Source organism: Scyliorhinus torazame, chromosome 5, assembly GCF_047496885.1.
Source record: "Scyliorhinus torazame isolate Kashiwa2021f chromosome 5, sScyTor2.1, whole genome shotgun sequence".
Lineage (NCBI taxonomy): Eukaryota > Metazoa > Chordata > Chondrichthyes > Carcharhiniformes > Scyliorhinidae > Scyliorhinus > Scyliorhinus torazame.
The window spans coordinates 160,448,152-160,470,500 of record NC_092711.1 but is presented as its reverse complement, the minus strand read 5'-3'; the positions used below and the strand labels follow the sequence as shown (position 1 = coordinate 160,470,500).

At 47.2% G+C, this 22,349-nt stretch overlaps 1 protein-coding gene across 1 annotated transcript in view; it reads right to left on the bottom strand.

Annotated features, from left to right (window-relative positions):
- LOC140418008 (uncharacterized) overlaps positions 1-12,022 on the bottom strand; it is a 35,115-nt gene extending 23,093 nt beyond the window's left edge. The window contains exon 1 of the mRNA XM_072501439.1: positions 11,080-12,022. Within this exon, the coding sequence (XP_072357540.1) occupies positions 11,080-11,832 (753 nt within the window). The 5' untranslated portion in view covers positions 11,833-12,022. The remainder of the gene's footprint in view (positions 1-11,079) is intronic.
- Between the last annotated feature and the right edge of the window lie 10,327 nt (positions 12,023-22,349).

The following is a 22,349-nucleotide window of genomic DNA, read 5'->3' as shown; positions in this document are numbered from 1 at the left end:
CTGTGGTTTCCTGTTTTCTCTCTCCCTCCTTAAATAGTGGGCTTACACTTACCAGCTTCCAATCTAGAGAATTTTGAAAGATGATCACCAATGTATCCACTGTCTCTCCACCCACCTCTTTCAACACTCGGGTAGAGCATCAGCTTTTGGAGATTTCTGATTTATTTTTTTATTGCCACGTGTACCGAGGTACAGTGAAAAGTATTGTCCAACGTACAGTCCAGACAGATCATTCCATACAGGGGAAAAAAAACATTTATTAACTTTAAACCACATTAATTTCTCCAGTACTAGTTTTTCATGATTACTAATCTCTTTCAGTTCCTCATTCTCACTAGTCCCTTGGTGTTCTCATGTTTGGGGGAAATTTCTGTATCCTCCATGAAGTCTCTTGGTTTGGTTTTCAGCAAAGGAGGACCAAGTTCCCAATCCTCAGGTTTACTATGATTTTGGCCACTTTATGAACCTCTTCCTTTGATCTAATGCAATCTTTCACTTTGCTTGTCTGCCACGGTTGCAAAACCTCTGTTGGATTTTTGTTTATTAAGGAGTCTATATTTTATGTAAATATGTAACAATTCCTCAAATACTTGTGATTGCCTGTCTATCGTCATACCATTTATTGTAATTTCCCAATCTAGCACAGACAACTGTGAATACAGGCCCAGTTTCCCCAATGTCTCTTCATAGGACAGTCCTCGGTGGTAAAATGTGCCGTGGCCTGTATTTTAGACTCGATAAAATCAGACACTTTAAATTAAAAATTGGCCATTTTAAATCGAGCCACAGCCAGCTCCAGCAACCAGCCTGAATACACTGAACTCCGACAAGCTGTCAGCACATGTCTGGAGCTGCTCTGCTCCATCAATCACCAATCAAGAGATAATTGGCTCTATTCATCGATTGATTGTTTTGAATAGACAAAGTTACATAACAAACAATGCACCGGGAAATGGACTCCTGTGGACAGCTTTCCGGTGTCCTGCTGAGTGGCCATTGGTAACTCCATTGGGTGGTGCCACTCCCACCCTGTGACCTCATCGGCTGGGTCAGAGAACATTCTGGAAGGACACAGAAAGGGCATAACGATCGAACCCTCGGACCGCCCAGCAGTGAAGACTCTGAGGTAATCGAGACGACTGACCAGAGACGGAAAGAAGCAGCGGCGAGACCCATCTTCTCGGAAGAAGACCCCGAGGAGATTGAGATACAGAATCAAACCCGCAGCTCGAATGAGTCCATCGGCTCGGGTACTATTGAGAATCTTGGGACTGTAATTAGTGGGATAATTTAAGAGTAACTGTTTTACTGCTTGTGGAATAAAGTTATGTGATTTATACACTCCGTTGCCCTTTGTTTACCTGGTCAATAAAGATACTTGGGTAGAACATTTGATTAATAAAGTGTCTGAGGTTTTATAGACACAACACCTCCCATCCCCGGAACAAGTCTGGTGAACCTTCCTTACTCCCTCTGTGGCAACATTATCTTTCCTGAGGCAAGGGGAGTAAAACTGCACACATACTCCAGCTGTGGTCTAACCAAGGTCCTATACTATTGAAGCAAGTCTTCACTACTCCTGTGCTCAAATCCTTTTGTGATAAAGACCAACATCCCATTGGCCTTCCTAATAACTTGCTGCAACTGTATGTTAGCCTTCAGTGACTTATTGACCAGGACACCCAGGTCCCTTTGTACATTTACACTTTCTAATCTCTAACCATTTCAGAAATACTCTGCTCATCGGTTCCTCCTACCAAAGTGATAATCTTACATTTTTCCACATTATATTCCAACTGCCACGTCCTTGCCCACTCACTACGTCTGTCCAAATCCTCCTGTAGCCGTTTTACATCTTCCTCAAGATGAATGTTGACAGGCTCTTTAACGGAATGTGAGTCTCTCTTAAGCTAATTGGTAAAGGAGCTAGAGGGGGAGAGCAGATTTTAGTTTTATTTTGACACAATGTTTAAAAATATGGTTCAGAGAGTCAATCGTGATTGACTCGTTTATCGAGTCTTTTTCAGGAAGTAACAAGGGATGTCAAGAAAGGGGAACCTGTAGATGTGGTTTATCTAGATTTCCAGAAGGTATTCGCCAGGGTGCCACATCAAAGGTTTTAATATTAATCTATATTATCACAAGTAGGCTTACATTAACACCACAATGAAGTTACTGTGAAAAGCCCCTAGTCACCACATTCCGGCGCCTATTCGGGTACACGGAGTATTCAGAATGTCCAAATTATCTAATAGCACATGTTTCAAGACTTGTGGGAGGAAACCGGAGCACTCTGAGGAAACCCACGCGGAGACTGTGCAGACTCCGCACAGACAGTGACCCAAGCTGGAAATTGAACCTGGGGCCCTGGTGCTGTGAAGCCATAGTGCTAACCATTATGCTACCATGCTGCTGATTACACATAGCAAGAGCTCTTGGTGGCACGTGGGGGTGGGGGAGGAGAGAAAAACATCAGCATGGATAGAGGATTGGTTAGCTCACATTAAGCAGAGAGTAGGTATAAATGGGTTACGTTTGGGTTGGTAAGATGCGATGAATGTCACAAGGATCAGTCCTGGGCCCTCAACTATTTTACAATCTATATGAACGAGTTGGATGATGGGGTTGAATGTATGGCGACTAAATTTGCTGATGACACAAAGACAGGTAGGAATGTAATTTGCGAAGTGAACTTGAGGAGTCTGCAAAAGACAACAAATAGGTTAAGTGAGTGGGAACAAATTGACAGACGGACCATAACTTGGGAAAATGTGAACTTTGCAGAAAGGGTTAAATAAAACAGAACATTATTTAATTGGAGAGAGATTGCAGAACTCTGAGGTACAGAGGGATCTGGGTGTCCTGGTACAGGAATCACAAGTTAGTTTGCAGGTACAGCAAGTGATTAGGAAGGTCAATGGAATATTGTCATTTGTTGCATAGGGACTGGAATATAAACGGAGAGATGTTTTGCTGCAGTTGAACAGGGCCTTGGTAAGACCATGTTTGGAGCACTGTGTACAGCTGGGTCTTTTTATATCAGAAATTAGATAATTGCATTAGAAGCAGTTCAGAGAAGGTTGACTCCGGATTCCTGGAATGAGGGGGTTATCCTCTGAGGAAAGATTTGATAGGTTGGGCCTGTATCCATTGCAGTTTAGAAGAATGAGAGATGATCTTATTGAAACACGTGAAATCCTGAGTGGAACTGACAGAATGCGGAGAGGATGTTCCCCCTTGTGGCAGAGACTAGAACTACATTTAAAAAGGATTTCCCATTTAAGGCACAGATGAGGATATTTCTTTGTGGGGTCTATGAGTCTGTGAATCTCTCTTCCCCAGGGAGTGGTGTAGTCGGGGTCATTGATGGACCACCAGACGGACGACCAGCCTCACTGAATGTCTCAACATGAGAGTTTTAAATGGATTTTCAATGGCCCCTCTCTTTATCGTGAACCCTCAGGAGGAGTTCAACAGGTGAGAGAAAACTCAGAGCTCTGGCCTCACAGTTGCAAAATCAGAACAGAAATGACAATTTGGCAACAGCTCCCAGGTTGTGCAGAAAGAGGAAGGTATTTGGTCACAAGCCCTCGGTTGAGAGAGATCTGCTTTAGCTTCTAGTGGCATTTAATGGGCTGGCTGGAAGCATTTAGAAATTGCCAGGCTGAGAGGTAATAGAGAGAGTCCAGACTTGCTGTGTGCTGCCTTCCAGGTGTAAATACAAGTGAATTAAAATGGAGATTGTGTCTTCTTCTCGCCTTCCCTTCAGAGGTTTCTGAAGGGTTCCACCAATCACAATGAAGAATGGGGTAAGTCTCCGAATTTTAGAAGATCTGATTGACTGCTAGTCAAGTCCATCAAAATTACATCACGGGACCCTACCACACAGCACAGAGGGGAATCCCTTTGGCCAGTTCAACTAACAGCTTGCAGCCGGGGGGTTTCCAAAGTCTGTTGTTCAAACCCAGAATCTGCAATGGTGCAGCAACCAGCAAGACAGTAATAGAAAGGGAGTCATGGATCAGAGAAGGATTTTAAAAAGATTCCTTACACATGGACCAATTACAAAACCTGTCATTGAACCATCTGTACCCGCCCAAGCCACGTCAAACTCTCAAACAATTGTCTTCCCCACGCTCCGTCCCCGGTACAGGGAGTCAGCATTCCCATGCGAAGCAGTGAAAACATGGTGGCCTTGATACCGAGGTGTTGACTAGGATTCCAGGCCCTCTTGTTTTCGCTGTCCTCTGGGAGCTGTTTATCTCCCTGTTCCCACACAGCAAGTCGTCTGTTCTCAGCTCTGCTCAATTTCTGCTGGAGTTTGGTCCCTTTTACACCATCAATAAAACATTTGGTCAGTGAAGACCCAAACCACAATTTCCCATCCTGTCACCTGTCAACCATCCTTACCCAGAGCGTAATCACAACAGGAATAAAAATAGGAGAAGTGGAACAATCAAATTCAAAATAAATCCACAGCCAGTCATAGAATTAAATTTAATGTTCACTAATTAGCAAGAAAACCTGAAGTAGGGGGTTCTCCAGGATTCTTACAGTCCACACCTTGAGGGGGAGGAAAACTCTCTCTGACGCCTCACTCAATTTCATTCAGTTATTTTCCCGTTCTGTTCTGGCTCCGCCTGGGGTAACATCTACTCGATCTTTTCTCCTGAAGGAGCACCGTGAGTTCCAGGTTCCTGGCACATTAGGACAGATGCTTCAAGCAACAGATCAATCATGGATGTAAAAGATTCTCCAGCTCTCTCTTTGTGGACAGTTCTTACTCAGTATTATTTCTCCCAAGCCCTTCATTGTCCCATTATCGCTTTAATTTCACTCCCACTTTGCCCATGTCCAGTGTGTTTAATTCTATCCTGATTGTTTTAAAGTCAGTTTCTCTCTGGAGTGTGTCAATGTCTTGATGATGTCACAATGGTGTCTCAATATCCTGGCCACATTAACCATTTCATCTCCTGCTGTGTCTCCAGTAGCTGTGTGCGTTTGGGACCCGGTCTTCAGTCCATTTCACCGTGAATTTAGGCTTGTGTTTTTCACATGTAACAAATCACAACTGCACACCCACACCGGTATCCCAAAATCATGTCACATATTCTTAACTCTCAGATGCTCTGATGAAAAGATCAAAGTGAGTGTCTGTCTTTCTTATCTGCCCTGTTATGCTGATATTTTATGTTTCAAAAAAATATATATTTTATTAAAGTTTTTCAATCAAAAATTTTCCATTTTTACAACGTAGTGATAAAATATACATTGATCGTTATTTAAATAATATATTAAACTAACAACAAATGAGGAAAAAATAATACAGAAGAAGTAAATATAAACAACTAGCATAAAAAGAAAGAGAAGAACAAAAAACAAAACACAGAATAAACACTGTGTAAATAACCCCCCCACCTTCCCCCCTGGGTTGCTGCTGCTGTCATTCCTGTTTTCCATTATCGCTCCGCGAGATAGTCAAGGAACGGTTGCCACCGCCTGGTGAACCCCTGAGCCGATCCTCTTAGTGCATATTTTATTCGTTCCAGTCTTATGAACCCTGCCATGTCGTTTATCCAGGCCTCCACGCCCGGGGGTTTCGCTTCTTTCCACATAAGTAGAATCCTTCGCCGGGCTACTAGGGACGCAAAGGCCAAAACGTCGGCCTCTTTCGCCTCCTGCACTCCCGGTTCTTCTGCAACCCCAAATATAGCTAACCTGGTTTGACCCGGACCCCCACCACCTTTGAGATCACTCTTGCCACACCCACCCAGAACTCATGCAGTGCCGGACATGACCAGAACATGTGGGTGTGGTTCGTCGAGCTTCCCGAGCACCTCCCACACCTATCCTCCACCCCAAAAAACCTGCTCAGTCTTGCTCCCGTCATATGCGCCCTGTGTAGCACCTTGAATTGGATCAGGCTAAGCCTGGCACAAGAGGACGAGGAATTTACCCTGCTTAGGGCATCTGCCCACAGCCCTTCCTCAATCTCTTCCCCCAGCTCCTCTTCCTATTTTCCCTTCAGCTCCTCCGTCATCGTCTCCCCCTCGTCTCTCATCTCCCTGTATATTTCGGACACTTTACCTTCACCAACCCATGCCCCCAAAATCACTCTATCCTGGATCCCTTGCGTCGGGAGCTGCGGAGATTCCCTCACCTGTTGCCTCGTAAATGCCCTCACTTGCATATATCGGAAAGCATTCCCTGGTGGCAACTTGTATTTTTCTACCAATGCTCCCAAACTCGCAAATGTCCCGTCCACGAACAAGTCCTTCAACTTCCTAATTCCTGCTCGCTGCCAAGATTGAAATCCCCCATCTATCCTCCCCGGGACGAACCTGTGGTTGTTCCTTATCGGGGACCACACCGAGGCACCCGTCACTCCCCTGTGTCGTCTCCACTGCCCCAGATCTTCAAAGTCGCCACCACCACTGGGTTTGTGGTGTATCTTTTCGGGGAGAATGGTAACGGCGCCGTCGCCAGCGCTTTTAGACTTGTTCCCTTACAGGACGCCATCTCCAGCCTTTTCCACGCCGCCCCTTCTTCTTCCCTCATCCACTTACAAACCATAGACACATTGGCGGCCCAATAGTAGTCACTCAGACTCGGCAGTGCCAGTCTCCCTCTGTCCCTACTGCGCTGCAGGAACCCCCTCTTTACCCTCGGGGTCTTTCCAGCCGACACAAAGCACATAATGCTCCTGTCTACTTTTTTGAAAAAGGCCTTTGTAATCAGGATGGGGAGGCACTGAAACACGAAAAGAAACCTCGGGAGGACCACCATTTTAACCGCCTGTACCCTGCCCGCCAATGACAGGGGCACCATATCCCACCTCTTAAAGTCCTCCTCCATCTGCTCTACCAGTCGCGTCAAGTTAAGTTTATGCAAGGTTCCCCAGTTCCTGGCCACCTGAATCCCTAGGTATCGAAAATTCCTTGCTACTCTCCTCAGCGGCAGATCATCTATCCCCCTGCCCTGTTCCCCGGGGTGCATTACAAAAAGTTTGCTCTTTCCCATATTTAATTTATATCCCGAGAACTCTCCAAACTCCCTGAGTGTCTGCATTACCTCTGGCATCCCCTCTACTGGGTCCGCCACATATAGCAGCAAATTGTCTGCATATAATGACACACAATGTTCCTCTCCCCCTCTGAGCACCCCCCCCTCCCCACTTCTTAGAGTCCCTCAGCGCTATGGCCAATGGATCGATTGCCAGCGCGAACAGTAACGGGGACAGGGGGCACCCCTGTCTTGTACCCCTATGTAATCGGAAGTAATCCGATCGTTGCCTATTTGTAACAACGCTTGCCACCGAGGCCCCGTACAGGAGACAACCCCATCTAATGAACCCCTCTCTAAACCCAAATCTCTTTAGCACCTCCCATAAATCGTCCCACTCCACTCTATCGAATGCCTTCTCTGCATCCATCGCCACCACTATCTCCGTCTCCCCCTCCGGTGGGGGCATCATCATCACCCCCAGCAACCTTCGTATATTGGCATTCAATTGTCTCCCTTTAACAAACCCTGTCTGGTCGTCATGTACTGATATTTTATGTTGTGGCCGGGCTTTCAAATGTGGATTTCTTTAAAATAAAGTTCATGGGCCAGGGTGTAAATATATCTGGGTGGCACGGTGGTCACCACTGCTACCTTAAGACGCCGAGGACCCGGGCTCGATCCCGGCCCCAGGTCACTGTCTGTGAGGAGTTTGCACATTCTCCCCGTGTCTGCGTCGGTCTCACCCCCACAACCCAAAGGATGGGCAGCTGGATTGGCCACGCTAAATTGCCCCTTTATTGGAAAAAAATAATTGGGTCCTCTATTTTGTTTTTTAAAAAGCATGTCAATATTTCCAAGAGAAAGTGATCAACTTTTTCATCCCGTCTGCACATTCCAGACTTCCACTAGAACGTAGGAGGATACCAGATTGATATATTCCATTCACCCACACCCAAGTAAACATTCCAATCATTTATTGTCCAGGACAATATTCCCAGTATCTTTCAAACAGAAATTAAACATTCCCGTTCGATCTCAGGTATTAACATATTCTGTTTGTTTGTTCATGTCAGGCTGGGATTGTTCACCTCGGAGCAAAGGAGGTCGAGGGGAGATTTGAGAGAAGTGGACAAGATTATGCTAGGTTTATTTGATTTGATTTATTGTCACATGTATTGGTGTACAGTGAAAAGTATTGCTTCTTGCATGCAGTACAAACAATGCATACCATATATAGAGAAGGATGGAGAGACTGCAGAATATAATGTTACAGTCAGAGCTAGGGTGTAGAGAAAGTATCAACTTAATACGAGCTAGGTCCATTCAAAAGTCTGATGGCAGTATGGAAGAAGCTGTTCTTGAGTCGGTTGGTACGTGACCTCAAACTTTTGTATCTTTTTCCTGACGGAAGAAGGTGGAAGAAAGTATGTCCGAGGTGTGTGGGGTCCTTAATTATCTTGGCTGCCTTTCCGAGACAGCAGGAATTCTAGACAGAGTCAATGGATGGGAGGCTGATTTGCGTGATGGATTGGGCTACATTCACGACCTTTTGTAATTTCCTGTGGTCTTGGGCAGAGCAGGATCCATACCAAGCTGTGATACAAACAGAAAGAATGCTTTCTATGGTGCATCTGTAAAAGTTGTTGAGAGTCGTAGCTGACATGCCAAATTCCCTTAATCTTCTGAGAAAGTAGAGTCGTTGGTGGGCTTTCTTAACTATAGTGTCAGCATGGGGGGGACCAGGACAGGTTGTTGGTGATCTGCAAACCTAAAAACTTGAAGCTCTCGACCCTTTCTACTTCGTTCCCATTGATGTAGAGGGGCATGTTCTCCACTACGTTTCCTGATGTCGATGACAATCTCCTTCATTTTGTTTACATTGAGGGAGAGATTATTGTCGTCGCACCAGTTCACCAGATTCTCTGTACCATTCCTGTACTCTATCTCGTCATTGTTTGAGATCCGACCCACTATGGGGGTCTCATCAGCAAATTTGAAAATCGAGTTGGAGGGGCGGGGAATATTTTGATGCGGCGAATGGTAATGACCTGGAACTCACTGCCTGTGAGGGGCAGGTGTTGTGTGGAAATGAAGACAATGCAGGATTTCAAATGGAAATTGGATCGGCATTTGAGGGAACTAAACTGCGGGGCTGCAGGGATAGAACGGGGCACTGGGAACATATCAGCCATGACAGAGTCAATGGATGGGAAGCAGGTTCGTGTGATGGACTGGGCTGTGTTCACGACTCTCTGCAGTTTCTTACGGTCTTGGGCCGAGCAGTTGCCATGCCAGGCTGTGTTGCAGCCAGATAGGATGCTTTCTATGGTGTATCTGTAATAATTGGTAAGATTCAATGTGGACATGCTGAATTTCCTTAGTTTCCTGAGAAAGTATAGGTGCTGTTGTGCTTTCTTGGTGGTAGTATCGACGTGGGTGGACCAGGACAGATTGTTGGTGATGTGCACACCTAGGAATTTGAAGCTGTCAACCATCTCCCCCTCGGCCCCATTGATGCAGACAAGGGTATGTACGATGTTTTGCTTTTTGAAGTAAATGACCAGCTCCTTAGTTTTGCTGACACTGTTGTCGTTACACCATTAGGTTCTCTATCTCCCTCCTGTACTCTGACTCGTTGTTGATTGAGATCCGATCCAATACGGTTGTGTCATCAGCAAACACGTAGGTGGAGGTTGAGCCACATTTTGCCACACAGGGTGTATAGTAGGGAGCTAAGTACGCAGCCTAGTGGAGCACCGGTATTGAGGACTATCGCGAAGGAGGCATTGTTGCTTATCCTTACTGATTGTCATCTGTGGGTCAGGAAGTCGATGATCCCGTTGCAGGGGGAGGAGCCAAGTCCTAAGTTTTGGAGTTTTGATACGAGCTTGGCTGGGATTATGCTGTTGAAGGCGAAGCTGTAGTTAATGAATAGGAGTCTGACATAGGAGTCCTTGTTGTCGAGATGCTCCAGGAATGAGTGTAGGGCCAGGGAGATGGCGGTGGCATCTGCGGTGGACAGGTAGGGCCATGGCGTCTGCGGTGGACCAGTTGCGGTGGTATGCAAATTGCAGTGGATTAAGGCACTCTGGGAGTCTGGTGTTGATGTGTCTCATGGCCAAACTCTCGACGCACATCATAATGATCGATGTCAAGGCCACCGGATGGTAGTCGTTGAGGCATGTTGCCTGGTTCTCCTTTGGCACCGGTATGGATGGTGGTCTTTTTGAAGCAGGTGGGAACCTTGAAACGGAGTAGGGAGAGATTGAGGATGTCCGGAAACACATCCGCCAATTGGTCCGTGCAGGACCTGGCTGCTCGACCAGGGATCCTGTCAGGACCCACCGCTTACCGAGGGTTCACTTTCAAGAAGGCCAATCTGACTTTGGAGGCTGTGACGGTGGGTATGGGTGTGCCCAAGGCTGCTGGGGCAGTTGACAAAGGTTTGTTGGTTTCCTGAAGTGAACATAGAATGCAATGAATTAGTCTGGTATTGTCTTTTGATGACCCTGTTCGCTTTGCAGAGGTCGCACCTAGATTTCTTGGAAAGGTCAGGGTCACCTGTCTTGAACTCCTCAGATGTGGCCTTCAGCAGGGAGTGAATCTCCCGATTAAACCATGGTTTCTGGTTGGGTAACGTACGTACTACCTTCTTCACGCAATCTTCTACCCACTTGCTGATGAAGTCTGTGATGGTGCTGGCATACCCGTTTAGGTTGGCTGCTGAGTTCTTGAATATGGACCAGTCCACTGACTCCAAGCAGACACGCAGGAGCTCTTCCGTTGCCGCAGACCAGCATTGCACGACCTTCTTAATCGGATTCTCCCGTTATGTTTCTGCTTGTATGCCGGGAGAAGGAGCACCGTCTTGTGGTCCGATTTTCTGAAGTGTGGTTGGGGGATGGATGGATGGCGCCCTTGATGTTTGTGTGGCAGTGGTCAAGGATGTTGGGGGCCCTGTCGGGACAGGAGATGTGTTGGTGGAATTTTGGCAGTACACTCTTGAGGTTGGCCTGGTTAAAGTCCACGGCCACAATGAACAAGGCCTCCGGGTATTCTGCTTCATTGTTAGGTGTGACCTCGCTTGTGTTTCATCAGATTTGATGAGGTTCTAAAACTCTTTGTACAGTGAGAGCAGCTGAACGGTCTCTCCTCAGTGTGAATGCGCTGGTGGATCATCAGTACCTGAGAGCTTTTAAACCCACTCCCACAGTCGGAGCATTTAAAGGGTCTCTCACTGGTGTGAGTGACATTGTGGCTCAGCAGGCTGGATAATTGACTGAATCCCTTCCCACACACAGTGCAGGTGAATGGCCTCTCCCCAGTATGAACTCGCTGGTGTGTCTGCAGGTGGGCTAACCGAGTGAATCCCTTATCACACACAGTGCAGGTGAATGGCCTCTCCCCGGTGTGAACCCGATGGTGGACCAGCAGGTTGGGTAACTGAGTGAATCCCTTCCCACACACCGAGCAGGTGAATGGACTCTCCCCAGTGTGAACTCGATGGTGTCTCTGTAGGTGGGATAACCGAGTGAATTCCTTCCCACAGTCCAAGCAGGTGAATGGCCTCTCTCCAGTGTGAACTCGTTCGTGTCTCCGCAGGTTGCCAATGTCAGTGAATCCTTTTCCACACTGGGAGCAGGTGAATGGCTTCTCTCCAGTGTGACTCCGTTCATGCCTTTCCAGCTCATGTGGGGCTGTGAATCCCTTCCCACATACAGAACAGGTGAACGGCTTCTCTCCAATGTGACTGCGTTGATGCCTTTCCAGCCCGAACGGGCCTTTGAATCGCTGCCCACAGTCTTCACAGTTCCATGGTTTCTCCATGGTCCGGGTGATCTTGCGTCTCACCACGTTGGACGATCAGTTGAAGCTTCGTCCACACACAGAACACGTGTACAGTCACTCCCTGATGTGAATTGTGTGATGTTTTTTCAGGCTGTGTCACTGGTTAAAGCTCTTTCCACAGTCAGTGCTCTGTAACAGTCTCACACGTGTGTGTGTGTGTCTCAGTGCTTTTCCAGTCACACTGATGTTTAAAATCTTTTGAAGCAGACAGAATAGACAAACATTTCTCCTTCTAGATTCAAGACCGATGATATTCGGTTCCCAAGAATTGTGTGACTTAGTCAGTTCTTGACGTGATATTTAGTTTGAGATATCGGCCTCAAGCCCCTCTTATTCTAACTTCCTGCAAGAAGATTTGACAAAAGTCATCACTGTCAGTACAGGCTAGAAATTCAGAACAGACAATTCTAGTTTCTATCGAACATTGTTTGCTCTCTCTCTTTCCCTCAAATTCCCTCAATCTCCATTCCACACACTCTCCCTCCATTCTCACTCTGCTGTATCTAATATTCCCCCTCCCAATTCTCCTGAAGACACTGAATCGGGCTGATTGACACATCCATGCTCACTGCTTCCTGTCCTGGACACAGAGGCTGCCAGACAGATATATGTCTATGTTACTGGACGATAAATGTGTGTAATGTACAGACTGGATTCACTTCCTTCCCCTCCCAATTCTTATGAAGGTGCTGATTGATGCTGATCAACAAATCTAAACTCATTACAACCCGTACAAGAGTAGAGACTCTCTATCTAAATACATTTACTGATTAGAGATAGGGAGATCCTGAGGAAGAATTTTATTTAGTCATGGAGTGGTCATGAACAGGAACCCACTACCCACAAGGGTTGTGGAAGTCGAGATGATCAATAATTCAAAATAAAATATGAAGAAAATAAACTATCAGGTGAACAGGGATATCGAGGGGGAATGGGACTGACTGGATTGCTGTACAGAGAGTCAGCATTGACTTGAGTTACCAAATGGATTCTGTCAGTGCTGCAATGACTGTATGATTGGAAATATATAATGTAGGTACAGCACTATATTACACAAATAGAAATAATAATACATGTATTTTATGACAGAACCATCAATAATATATCTAATACATTCCATATAACACTAGATATATCTCTGTCCAATATAAAAAAATTAAAAATTCATTTACGGGATGTGGGAGTCGCTGGTTCAGCCAGCATTTATTGGCTATCCCTAGTTACCCTTCAGAAGGTGGTGATGAGTTGCCTTCTTGAACCGCTGCAGTCCTTGAGTTGTAGGTACATCTCCTGTGCTGTCAGGGAAGGAGTTCCAGGATGTCGCCCCAGCAACAATGAAGGAAGGGCGATATATTTCCAAGTCCGTCTGGTGAATGACTTGGAGGCGAACCTCCAGGTCGTGGGGTTCCCAGGTATCTGTTGCTCCTGTCCTTCTAGATAGTAGTGGTTGTGGGTTTGGAAGGTGCTGTCAGAGGAACCTTGGTGAGTTACTGCAGTGCACATTATAGATGGTATACACGGCTGCCACAGTTTTCCAGTGGCGAATATTTGTGGAATGGGGAGCAGTCAAGCAGGCTGCTTTGTTCTGGATGGTGTAGAGCAGCATCTTGAGTGTTGTTGGAGCTGCACTCAACCAGGCAAGTGGTGATTATTCTATTACACGCCTGACTTGTGCCTTGTTATGGTTTGGGGACTGGCTTTGGGGGTCAGGAGGTGCGTTACTCGCTGTAGTCTTTGACCTGCCCTGGTGGCCACCGTATTAATATGACTGGTCCAGTTCCGTTTCTGATCAATGGTAACCCTCAGGATCTTGGTTGTGGGGATTCAGTGATGGTAATGCTACTGAATGTCAAGGGGCGGTGGTTAAATTCTCCTTTGTAGAAGATGGTCATTGCCTGACACTTGTATAGCACAAATGTAACTTGCCACTTATCAGCCCACATCTGGATACTGTCCCGGTCTTGCTGCATTTGGACTTGGACTGCTTCATTATCTGAGTTAGAACATAGAACAATACAGCGCAGTACAGGCCCTTCGGCCCACGATGTTGCACCGAAACAAAAGCCATCTAACCTACACTATGCCATTATCATCCATATGTTTATCCAATAAACTTTTAAATGCCCTCAATGTTGGCGAGTTCACTACTGTAGCAGGTAGGGCATTCCACGGCCTCACTACTCTTTGCGTAAAGAACCTACCTCTGACCTCTGTCCTATATCTATTATCCCTCAGTTTAAAGTTATGTCCCCTCATGCCAGCCATATCCATCCGCGGGAGAAGGCTCTCACTGTCCACCCTATCCAACCCCCTGATCATTTTGTATGCCTCTATTAAGTCTCCCCTTAACCTTCTTCTCTCCAACGAAAACAACCTCAAGTCCATCAGCCTTTCCTCATAAGATTTTCCCTCCATACCAGGCAACATCCTGGTAAATCTCCTCTGCACCCGCTCCAAAGCCTCCACGTCCTTCCTATAATGCGGTGACCAGAACTGTACGCAATACTCCAAATGCGGCCGTACCAGAGTTCTGTACAGCTGCAACATGACCTCCCGACACCGGAACTCAATCCCTCTACCAATAAAGGCCAACACTCCATAGGCCTTCTTCACAACCCTATCAACCTGGGTGGCAACTTTCAGGGATCTATGTACATGGACACCTAGATCCCTCTGCTCATCCACACTTTCAAGAACTTTACCATTAGCCAAATATTCCGCATTCCTGTTATTCCTTCCAAAGTGAATCACCTCACACTTTTCTACATTAAACTCCATTTGTCACCTCTCAGCCGAGCTCTGCAGCTTATCTATATCCCTCTGTAACCTGCTACATCCTTCCACACTATCGACAACACCACCGACTTTAGTATCGTCTGCAAATTTACTCACCCACCCTTCTGCGCCTTCCTCCAGGTCATTGATAAAAATGACAAACAGCAACGGCCCCAGAACAGATCCTTGTGGTACTCCACTTGTGACTGTACTCCATTCTGAACATTTCCCATCAACCACCACCCTCTGTCTTCTTTCAGCTAGCCAATGTCTGATCCACATCTCTAAATCACCCTCAATCCCCAGCCTCCGTATTTTTTGCAATAGCCTACCGTGGGGAACCTTATCAAACGCTTTGCTGAAATCCATATACACCACATCAACTGCTCTACCCTCGTCTACCTGTTCAGTCACCTTGTCGCGAACTGTGCTGAACATTGTGCAGTCATTCGCAAAAATCCCCACTTCTCACCTTATGATGGAAGGAAGGTCATTGATGAAGCAGCTAAAGATGGTTGGGTCTGGGAATGTGCCCTGAGGAACTCCTGGAACTGAGATGATTGACCTCCAACCACCGCAACCATCTTCCTTTGTGCCAGGTATGACTCCAACCAACAGAGAGTTTTCCCCAATTCCCATTGACTCCAGTTTAGCTGGGGCTCCTTGATGTCATACTCGGTCAAATGCTGCCTTGATACCAAGGGCAGTCACTCTCACCTCACCTCTGGCATTCAGCTCTTTCATCCATGTTTGAAAGCTGTAATGAGGTCAGGAGCTGAGTGACCCTGGCGGAACCCAAACTGAGCGTCTGCGAACAGGTTATTGCTCAGTAAAGTGCTATTTGATTGCACTGTTGATGACTCCTTCCGTCAGTTTGCTGATGATGGAAATAAACTGATAGGGAAGTAATTGGCTGGGTTGAATATGTCCTGTTTACTGTCCGCTTAAATGTCAGCCATCTCCTGGGGAAAGCAGCCCTTTAATTGTGAACATTGGGAAAGAGACCATCCTTTTAGCCAGACAAATAAATGTGTCAAGCTGAGGGAGCAAAGGATGTCAATGTCTTTGAGAGAGAGCGAGAGAGACCTGGGCCAAGCTTTCCAGAGTCTGCACCCTCCCTGAATTCACTTCCTTTCTCTACAGTTATTGCAAGTCACCAATTGAAGGTCAGAATGAGAAGAGAAAGGAAAGTATTTTACTCACAGATGTTGCAGACAGGAGTCTGTGTGAAGCTCAAGCTCATTCAGGGTTGGAGGAACAACAGCTTTGCTCGGCAGAAACCTCCATGTCCAGCTTCCGCATTGAGACAATGTGGGAGCTCTGATTGGCGGAGGAGCAGGGTCCTTCCGGTCCTCCAACCTTCCTATTGGTCACAACTCAGCAGTGTCACCGGAGGTGAGCTCCCTCTGCACATGCGTAGAGTCCCCTCTCCCTGAGACCATGCGCAGTCCCGGGTCGGGAGAGAGGGAGTCATCGATAACCGGAACTGTCAGCCGGTTGCCTGGAAACCTTGTCTTGAGGGTGGGTCGGGGAGGGGAGAAAAATGTACGGGGGCGGGGCTCCTGTATCCGCGCGCCGGGCGGGTGCACTCAAATGCAGTGACGTCACTGCGGAACGGATTTATTCCTTTTGGTTGAATTAGAGGACGAGCTCCTTTGTGATGTCACAATGTGGAGGTTGGACAATGAGTTTCAGACTAAAACTTCCTCCTCTGGGCAACATCTGGGAGCAAATCAATGTCTGCCGCTTTCATAAGGTCATAAGATATAGGAGCAGAATTAGGCCATTTGGCCCATCGAGTCTGCTCCGCCATTTGATCATTGCTGATTTCATCCTGGCCTTATCTCCACTGTCCTGAGAGTTCTTCAGAACCCTTCAACCCAATTAAAAATCTGTCTAACTTCTCCCTAAATTTACTTACTGTCCCAGCTCCACCGCACTCTGGGGTAGTGAATTCCACAGATTCACAGCCCTTTGAAGAAGCAGCTTCTCCTCAACTCTGTTTTGAATTTGCTACCTCTTATCGTAAGACTATTACCACTCCTTCTGGAATGCCCCACAAGAGGCAGCAGCCGCTCCAAGTCTACTTTATCTTTCCATTTATTTTCTCATTCTGAGGGGACATTGGTGACTTGCAGCAACTGAAGAGAAAGGAAGTGAATCCCGTCTGTATGTTGCACACATTTTGAGTTCAGTAACATAGACATATTTCTGTCTGGCAGTCTGCATGGAGATTTTCAGGCCTCTCCAAGACGGGGAGCAGGGATCTGTCAGTCAGACTGAATCAGCACCTTTAGAGAATTGGGAGGATGAATATTACAGCAGAGTGAGAATGGAGAAAGTGTGTTGGATGGCGATTTACAGCTTTTGAGGAATGAGAGAGGAAAGAATGTTTCATAGGAACTAGAATTGTCTGTTCTTAATTTCCATTTGTTTTACAGGATATTAGATGATTTACCGAAAAAAAAAGACTTCAGGATTTGGAAGAGTCACTTGGTTGTGGGCAGCATGGTGGCACGGTGGTTAGCACTGTTGATTCACAGCTCCAGGGTGTCAGGTTTGATTCCCGGCTTGGGTCACAGTGCGGAGTCTGCACGTTTTCCTCGTGTCTGCATGGGTTTCCTCCGGGTGATTATTATTATTATTTATCAGGACCTGAATATCATCAGGAGAACCAACACTGCAAAAGACACTTCTGGAGTTAAGGATTGCCAGTCAGGCAAAGGAATAGAATGGAAGTAAACACAGGAACGAAGAATCACATTGGGCAGGTTCCAGGAGAATTGAGTGACAACTTCAGCGACGTAACCATGGAGTGTGATTTTTGATTGTCTTAAAAGTAAAAGGGCAACGTTCTGTTTATAGTTGAAGCGATAAATTCCCTATAAAAATAGTGTTTAGGCATTGTTGCTTCTAGTTTGTATGTTGCAGTAAAAGTCATAAACTTGAAGTTTTTGTCTTATGATTCTTTAGTTTGTTCACTGGGTTTAGAATTTACCTTTTGAAGTTACTGATCTTTTCAGAGATCTTACACAGTTGATCTTGAGTTACAAGTTTCAACTTCCCATTTAAGCCTCAGGAAACTTGCTGTCTCTCTGTTGCTCATGTCAGTGACAGCCCAGTAACAGAGCTGAGGGCTGGAGATGCTGTGACCCCTTGTAGGAGCTGGAATCAGTAGAAAGAACCATAGTTTCTGATTGAGCTTTGTGTGAGCTGTCTGACCATGATGATATAAACAATAGCTAACCAAGTAATATGTTGTGATGAGGGTTTAGAAACAGACCCTGGGGAGACAAGTTAACTGAAGCTGTGGGTTTGTCAGCTGTACTGTGAAACCAGGCATCCAACAGCCACAGAGACCTGTAATATTGGACACTGGGTTTAACCCTGTTCTGTATCAAACAGACCTATCTGATACTGGGGGTGATATAATTAATCTGACCCTTAATTCATTCAATTCCAAAAGTGAATAACATTGATTCAAGTACAATGTTTGCTCTGTTAATCTGTGAATAAAGTGGTGTCAGTTCATGCATATCTGTGTCTGAACTCAATTTCATTACTTATTTTTGTTACTGACTAGGGTCTCTCCCACTCTCTGGCGCTCCTCTCTCTGGTGCCTCTCTCGCCCTCTGTCTCTCTGTTCTCTCTCTCCTCTCGAAGTCTCTGGTGCTCTTATCTTCAATGCCTCTCTCTCCCTCTGCTGCCTCTCTCTCTCTTCAATGCTTAGGAAGGCAGGTAGGGGCAGCAGGATGGCACAGTGATTAGCATTGCTGCCTCACGGCGCCGATGTTCCAGGTTTGATCCCAGCTCTGGGTCACTGTCCGTGTGGTGTTTGCACATGAAATGAAATGCAAATGAAAAATGAAATGAAAATGAAATGAAATTCACCCTTGTTTGCGTGGGTTTTGCCCCCACAACCCAAAGATGCGCAGGGTAGATGGATTGGCCACAATAAATTGCCCCTTAATTGGAGAAAAATGATTGGTTACTCTACATTTATATTTAAAAAAAGGAAGGCAGGTGGGATAGTTTCCTTTGGTAGCCGAGGGCCAAGAATATAAGAACAGGGAGATTGTGCTGGAACTGGATCAAACACCAGTTAGACCACAGCCGGAGCACTGTGGACATTTCTGATCACCACATTACAGGAAGGATGTGATCACACGAGAGAGGCTGCAGAGGGGATTTATGATGATGTTACCCAGGAGGGAGAATTTTAACTATGAGGAAAGATTGGAGAGGCTGGGGTTGTTCTCGTTGGAACAGAGGAGGCTGAGGGGAGATTGAATTGAGTTGTGTGTAATTCTGAGGGGCTCAGATGGAGTGAATATTCCCCTCAGCAGAGCCCAACCCCTGCAGTCAAATATGAAGTCGCTGGTGTGTCAGGAAGTGGGATGAGTGAGTGACTCTCTATCCGCACAGAGAACATGGAAACAGCAGCTCCCCAGTTTGAACTCGCTGGTGTGTCAACAGGCTGGAGGATTGGCTGAATTCCATCCCACTCCTGGAGCATTTTTCAATGTCCTGTCCCCAGTGCCAGCAGGCTGCCTGACTGAGAGAAGCTCTGTCCACAGACAGAGCAGATGAATGGCCTGTTGTTAATATGTTGATGCTGGTATTCCGGGGACTTCCGGTGACAACATGTCGTTGGATGTCACATGTTAGATGGCTCCTGCCAGAGTCTCTGACTTTTGGATGTTTATGCCCAGTTTTGGGTCAGTTTTTAGATGAGTTGTTGAGGGACGTCATAAGGAGGCTGACGAATGTCGAAGTCCCAGAGGAAAGGTGCTGGAAAGAAGGGGGCGAGCGAAGGTCCGCCAGCGAGTGCTGCTGTGAGTCCTGCAGGAAGGAAGGTGGCGGGGGCTGGGTCATCGGGTGGGGCCGCTCCCCTCACCGGGGAAACTCTGACCGAGGTGATGTCAGAGCTTCAAACATAAGTAGATATTACCCCTTTGAACTGAATTGGCCACATTCCTCTTGGCGGTCTGTTCTATTCTCTGAGCCATCACCCATTTGTCCCGGCTGATCCTCGGTCGTCGCTGAAACGGAATCTTCGATGCTTGGTTCTTATTCTCCTTCTGACCCGTGTACCACACAGGTCAAATTTACTCTACTTCGAACTGTCGAATGACATCTTTCTTCTAACCACAGATCCATTCTTCAGACATTGTGGTTAAATGTGTCAACTCAGGTTCTGCTCAGCATTTCATTGGTGGTTTGGGAGGCTCCGAACGCGGTCATAAGGGGGGAGGTGATCCTGTTTCAGGCCAAGGTGGATAGGAAGGAGAGGGAGAAACGCCAACAACTGATGGAAGAGATTTTGGAGGTGGATGGGAGGTACGTGGGGGGCCTGGACCCGGGGCTCCTGGCAAAGAGTAAGGAGTTGCAGGCAAGGTTTGACCTATTGTCCACAGGGAAAGAGGTGCATCAGCTGAGAAGGGTAGTGGGGCTGTCTGAGTCTCGGGGGAAGGCAGAGTGTAGGTCAGCTACGTAGGGAGGCCGCAGCAAGGGAGATAGTTTGGGACAGGATGGAGGAGCTGGTGGTGGCTCTGGAACAGATTAATAACAGATCGGGACTTGTATAAGGAGTGGGAGATGATGGAGTTTTGGGGTGGGTTAGAGTGCCTGAGGTTGAGGGGGGTGGAGAGGGCAGGGTTGGAGGAGCTGATAAGGGTGGAGAAGGTGAAGATGGCGATTGGGAGGATACAGGCAGGGAAGGCTGCGGGGCCAGATGGGTTCCCAGTTGAATTTTATAAAAGATTTAAGGATAAGCTGGCGCCTTTGATGGTTAATGTTCAAGGACGCAATAGACAGTGGTGCCTTGCCGCAAACGATGGGGCAGGCGTCCATCTTCTTGTTGCTTCAGAAAGGCAAAGATGACTTCAGGTGGCAGCCATGGAGTGAGAGGTCACTTATTTGGTAGCTCCCGCTCGTGGTGGACCTTTGGGACCTTTTCCCGACTTATTGGGGATTTGATCGGTAAAATTGGAGACTGGTGAGGTAGAGGAGAAGAATCCCCTGCCAGTTTATGGAGACGTGGATCAGAAGTGGTCTGGAAAGGGGAGACTATTGGGCAAAGAAGGGAGTGAAGACTGCACAGGAAAACATGGCGGAGGCTCAGGGACTGGGATTGCCGGCCCAGTGGTCAATGGAGCAGCTGGTGAAATTCCTTCAGCAGAGCTTCGCCAAGCAAAGACAAGAGTACCTGGACCCGATTAAGACGGGGATTGACCGGGTGGGGCAAAGATTGGAAGCCCAGGGACAGGCGATCCAGAAGGTGGAAGAGGCGGTGGCTGAGCAAGAGGACCAGCTAACCGCGATGGCAGTGGAGCTGATGAGGGACCATCAGAATAGGCTGCAAGAGAAGGTGGAGGATCTGGAGACAGGTCACACAGGCAGAACCTGAGGATCGTTGGCCTCTCGGAGGGCATTGAGGGTTCGGACGCAGGGGCATATGTAGCGCGTATGTTCGAGGATCTGCTGGGGGAAGGCTTACTCGACCCTTGGAGGTGGACAGGGCGCACAGTGCACTTGAGTCGGTTGATCCGTGACCTCAAATTTTGGAATCTTTTTCCTGACGGAAGAAGGTGGAAGGGAGTATGTCCGGGGTGCGTGGGGTCCTTAATTATGCTGGCTGCCTTTCCGAGGCAGCGGAAATTGTAGAGTCAATGGATGGGAAGCTGGTTTGTGTGATGGACTGGGCTACATTCACGACCTCGTGTCGTTTCCTGCGGTCTTGGGCAGAGCAGGCTCCATACCAAGCTGTGATACAACCAGAAAGAATGCATTCTATGGTGCATCTGTAGAGGTTGGTGAGAGTCGTAGCTGACGTGCCAAATTTCCTTAGTCTTCTGAGAAAGTAGAGTGTTGGTGGGCTGGCCTAAGAAGGGTGATGGTTGATCGGCGGTGGGGGGTGGGTGCTCCCCGACCAGGCTGATCACATGGAATGCGAGAGGGCTGAATGGGCCGGTCAAGAGGGCTCGTGTGTTCGCGCATTTGAAGAGGTTGAAGGCGGACATGGCAATGTTACAAGAGACACACCTGAGGGTAGTGGATCAGACTAGGCTGAGGAACGGGTGGGTCGGGCAGATATTTCATTCGGGGCTAGACTCGAAAACTAGGGGGGTTGCGATCTTTTTTTAAATATAAATTTAGAGTAACCAATTTCATTTTTCTCCAATTAAGGGGCAGTTTAGCGTGGCCAATCCACCAAACCTGCACATCTTTGGGTTGTGGGGGTGAAACCCACGCAGACATGGGGAGAAAGTGCAAACCCCACATGGATAGCGACCCAGGGCCGGGATTCAAACCCGGGTCCTCAGTGCCACAATCCCAGTGCTAACCACTGCACCACATGCTGCCCCTCAGGGGGTTGCGATCTTGATTAATAAGCGGGTGTCATTTGAGGTCGGGAATATAGTGGCGGATCAGGGGGTAGGTATATCATGGTGAGTGGGAAGCTGGAGGGGATGCCGGTGGTATTAGTGAATATTCACGCACCAAATTGGGACGGCGCAAAGTTTATGAGGTGGGTGTTGGACGGCCAAGAACGAAGGAATTCTCTTTTTTCCCCACGTGCACAAAGTGTACTCCAGGATGATTTTTTTCATTTTGAACAAGGCTTTGCTGGCGGGAGTGGTGGATACCGAGTATTTGCCGATTGTTGTGTCGGATCATGCCCCACACTGGGTGGATCTACGGGTGAGCAAGAAGTAGGG